General features: G+C 33.2%; 2 protein-coding genes across 3 annotated transcripts; one reads left to right on the top strand and one right to left on the bottom strand.

The window, feature by feature from the left end:
• Nucleotides 1-361: 361 nt before the first annotated feature.
• On the top strand, nucleotides 362-2715 carry LOC105841800 (uncharacterized). Its single transcript, XM_021348701.3, has 4 exons — nucleotides 362-894; nucleotides 1036-1293; nucleotides 1675-1993; nucleotides 2320-2715. The coding sequence occupies exons 1-4, from the start codon at nucleotides 874-876 to the stop codon at nucleotides 2484-2486; spliced, it is 765 nt and encodes a 254-aa protein (XP_021204376.2). The 5' UTR covers nucleotides 362-873; the 3' UTR covers nucleotides 2487-2715.
• Nucleotides 2716-3017: 302 nt separating this feature from the next.
• Nucleotides 3018-4640, bottom strand: LOC119630647 (putative nuclease HARBI1). 2 transcript variants are annotated; one of them, XR_005246372.2, is made up of 5 exons: nucleotides 4039-4639; nucleotides 3682-3950; nucleotides 3447-3602; nucleotides 3205-3361; nucleotides 3018-3048 (listed from the first exon to the last, which is right to left on the bottom strand). XR_005246372.2 is itself a non-coding variant. In XM_038020725.2 (4 exons), exons 1-4 carry the CDS (start codon nucleotides 4284-4286, stop codon nucleotides 3294-3296), a joined length of 741 nt encoding a protein of 246 aa, XP_037876653.1. In that variant the 5' UTR covers nucleotides 4287-4640; the 3' UTR covers nucleotides 3018-3293. The 2 variants fall into 2 exon arrangements, 1 of the variants encoding a protein (XP_037876653.1); XM_038020725.2 differs by having other exon boundaries at nucleotides 3018-3361; nucleotides 4039-4640.

The raw sequence follows: 4640 nt of genomic DNA, 5'->3' as shown, positions 1-4640 counted from the left end.
TTAATTCCACCAAAAATATTAAAAAATCAAAACTTTATCATGCAATGACAATTATTATCAACGTAAGAACTGAGATATTAGAACTTATGTCTCAAAGTAAGTGGTGGTTTTTATGTGTAGATGGCCTTTGATGACCACTTAACGTCAGATAGGCCGTGTTACTCATCCACCCATCTAAACAATAAAATAAAATTAATATGTTGTTGGTAAAACTAAAAATAATAATCTATTCTATTCTTTTTATCCCGAATCTAGATAAAACCGCGAAAATTCCAGATAAACACAGAATAAAGTTCACAATTAATAAATACGGTTCTGATTTCTTTATGTGAAAAATATCCATTTACACTCGTAACTTACGGCCGGTCCCAATATCGGATCCTCGATCGGGAGATCGGTTCAATCGGAGATCGAAAACGATCTCCCGATCGATCTCCAATCTGCGTCCCAATAACAACGGATAGCAACAATCGATCGATTTTCAAAATGGATCGCCGATCGATCTATTTTGTGAAGTTCCCTCCCGTGCGTTCCATTTCAAGCAGATATAATTATGACTATGTTGTAAACCTATTAATGGATTTAAGAAAATATGCATACTTTAGGGTTTTGACGTACTAATGAATTATTTATTTGTTACGTATTATATGAATAAAACACGTGTTTTAACATTTTCCAAGCAAATTATCATAAACCTACTCAAGTTTTGGTAGCGGAGCGTAATCATAATCTGAGAAACGAATCGTCTCTCAGTGTCATTTGACATCAGATTCAGTCAGTTTAAAATTGAAGCTTTTGTTCGTGGTTTGTTGCTACAAGTAAATAATTATCAAAATATTGAATTATTAAGTTAGTGAAGTGAAGTGAAATACCATGGAAAGTGTAAGTGCAATGGTATGTATACTATTATTAAGTATTTAGCGTGTTCTTACTTTCTATATTTATATTCAACAAACCCCCGCTGTGAAGACGCTTCGTTTCGCGCCTAATTTGTGTAAACACTTTACATAGGTAGTAATTTCTTATTATTTCCAGGTATCAAGCAAGCCTCTCACAAAGGACGAGTCAAAAATACTGCTTTCGTTTATTGAAAGTAGTAAAATTATTTATAATAAAAGAACAAATGCGACTAATAACAAACTAAAAAATGAGGAGTGGAAACGCATAAGCGACCATTTCAATGCTGTGGTGACCACATCCTACCGGACACCACAGCAGTTGCGTTTAAAATGGGAAAATCTCAAAAAGAATTCCCGTAAACGCAATACACAAATACGTATGAATAACATAAAGGTTAGTATATTTATTTATTTTAACTACAAGGGATACACAGTGAACTTAACATTTGACAAGCTTAACATGATTCTCTGGTTTGCCATCATCAAACCCTTATTTCCTTTTCACAGGACCACCTTTGACATATCTTCTTTCCAATAAAAAAAGAATCATCATAATATAATTGGTTCATAAACAAACACAGTTATTGTACACTATACACAACTATTTACCATACTAATCAATATGTGTGATTAACTACATAATATATATCATTGCAGTACAATATAATAGAATAGAATAGGATAACTCTTTATGGCATATTAAATATGTTCTCTGTAGAACATATTTTATTAATATCCAATCCTGTAATTAAAATTTTATCTTTCTCTTTTTTAGACTGGTGGTGGTGGTCCTTCCTACATCCCCCCTGATGATGTGTTGGACAGGGTGGCTGCATTATTAGGAAGTACTGTAGATGGTTTCACAGTAGCATATGGTGGTGATGCTGAACTAATACCATGTGCCGGCAGTAGTAATGGTGGTGGTGATGAACATGGTTTGGAGGGTGTTATAGATAATGTAATTGATAATGGTGCTGAGGTGTTGGAGTGTAACAGTGGTGTTGAGGTGTTGAAAGAGTGTGTGGTCGAAGACACAGGGCCTTGCTCAGTCACACCACCTAACCCCAAATTTTTACACACTCCCAAAGCCAGCGGTAAATTATTTTGTTAAGTTATTTATATTTTCACTTTGCATAATATTATTGTTGCCAAAGTGGGGTAGTTTATTAAGTACAAAAGTTATTACTTAAAATAAGAATTTCTCTTTCTTTACAATTACAAGTTGTAAATTTTCTACTTTTCATAAAATTGAATAAATTTCCAGAAGCTGGTGGCCTAGTTTATTTGCTATCAATTATAGGTAGTAGAAAGCTTTTAGAGTTTATTGTGGACTGATAGACAGAAAATGCATGCGGAGAGTTTATTCTGAAGGTTAAGTCTCAGCGATAATTACTAATTTTATTTACTTTAATTCTTACAGGTTTCAAAAGAAAATCAAAATTTGACGAGCACCGGGCATCCAGAAACCAGGCAATAGCTAATTACTATAATGCAAAAAGTAAACTTTTAGAAGCAAAATTTGAAAATATTGTGTTAGAAAATAAAAAATTAAAATTAGAAATTGAAAAACTTAAGAATGTAAATTAACCTTATTTTATTTTATAGTTGATATTTTTGTTTGTATTTTTATGCAGGTCTTATATATATATATATATATATATGTGTATATATATTTTTATTTTTGTGTTATAAATAAATACCTAATTAAGTTAGCAGTTAAAGTGATGATAAGTTTGTTCAAATGTTTGTGCTAAATATAAATAATAGATAAGTATTTTCATTCATAATAAAACAAAATAACAGTTACATACAAAAAGGTTTTATTTTACTATCTTAATACTTCCAAGTTAAGACGGGAAGGAGCTAATTCTCAACTATATAAGTTTCTTTTGCACTCTACAGAGTTGAGAAGTAGGCTTCTATTAATTCTGTTCTATCCCTGCTATCTTGTACTCCCATAGTTTGAAGATCATCATCATCCATTGCTTGGAATGGTATTTGTACCTCTGCTGGGGTTTCTTGCAAGTTATGAATTCTACAGATGTTGTGTAGAACTGCTGTAGCTATTACAACTTTCTGAATGTTTTCTAGTGATAAGCGCATAGATAATGAGATCACTGGAAAACGTCGCTTCCATACACCGAAGGTTCTGTAAAAGATAATTATTGTTTAGTGTGTTACTTGTATAATACTCATACAAGTAAAAATCACTAGCTATACCCATAATGTCTACTGTGATAGGTACATCCATAGTGAATATTATCATACTGTAGATTTTCAATTCTTCTGGTTATGTAACACTTACCTTTCAATAAGGTTTCTTGTTGCAATATGTGCATCATTATATTTTTGTTCATTTCTAGCACTAGGATTTAAAATTGGTGTCAACATATATCATCTGTTTGGATAGGCACTGTCAGCCAGCAACCAGCGATTCCCAAAAGTCCCAGCTTCACACTGAGCTGTAAATAGATTAGTTTATTTAACTGCACTTACTATATCCATACATAATCACAAAGTAATTACACAATTTAATGTATATAATACCTCTTAAAACAGAATTATTAAATATAGTAGCATCATGTGCAGAACCAGGCCACCGGGCTACAACATTCATAAACTTCAAATCAGCATCACAAACTGCTTGAACATTTAATGAAAAGTAGCCTTTTCGGTTTCTGAACTCTTCGCCTATTGTGTGATCTGGAACAATATGGTTTAATGTAGACAAGTTTATCTTTTACATAATTATTAATGACTACATTATTAAGCTTTTACTTACTTGGAGATTGTATCCGTATGTGAGTGCAGTCAATTGCACCCAGGACACGTGGGAATTGACCATATTGAAAAAACTTGTCCACATGATTAGGGTGCATTACAATGTATTTATTGTACAGTATGGCTATAGCTCCAGATATATCGTGAACTATTCTGCTGGCGGTCGATTTTGACACGCCCACGAAATCCGCTACAGAAATTAGCATTGTACCCAATGCATAAAATCGGAGGGTTAGGAGTAGCTGGTGAAGTGGTGCAACTCCATGATTTCTGTAAATAATTAGGGCGTGTTAATAATAAGTGATCCTATAATTAAGTAGGTAAACATATTGTTTTTTATTGTGATAGAGGTACATACCGATTGCAGGTTACTTTTACATGTGGCATTATTTCCGATAAAAGTAATTGTACCGCAGCTTTGTTAAGACGAAATCTAAATGTAAATTCAGCATCAGTTAGGCACTGAGTATAATCAATACGGCAATAGCTTCTTCGTGATCCTGATGGACCTTCGTCTCCATCAGTATCCTCATTATCCCAATCTGAAAGCTGCTCCAGCACTTCAAGATCACTGTCACTATCACTAGACATTAAAGTTCCGGCCATTATGTTCTTTATTTTAATTCTATCAGTAATTGATAAGCTAAATAAATATTTTGTAAACAGTAAATAATCCGAAAGATTGCTTGCCAAATCGACCAAAATTTTAGGATCGTAAAAATAGATTGCAGATAGCCGTAAATAGATTTGTCAAAGACGAAAGATCGAATATTGAAACCCAACTACAGACTTTTTCCAACAGAGGGCGATCCAAAAAGTGGCAGAAATGGATTGACGCCCTCTAGCAGATTGATTGCATTTTCGGATTGCCAAAGCAATCTGTGGTTTGGTTATTGAAACAGTTTTGTAATTTTTGGATTGAAATTTCGATCCGAAATCGCTGAAAAAAGATCGAGGATC

This window comes from Bombyx mori, chromosome 26, assembly GCF_030269925.1.
Source record: "Bombyx mori chromosome 26, ASM3026992v2".
NCBI classification, from domain to species: domain Eukaryota; kingdom Metazoa; phylum Arthropoda; class Insecta; order Lepidoptera; family Bombycidae; genus Bombyx; species Bombyx mori.
This window is presented reverse-complemented; position numbering and strand designations above follow the sequence as displayed.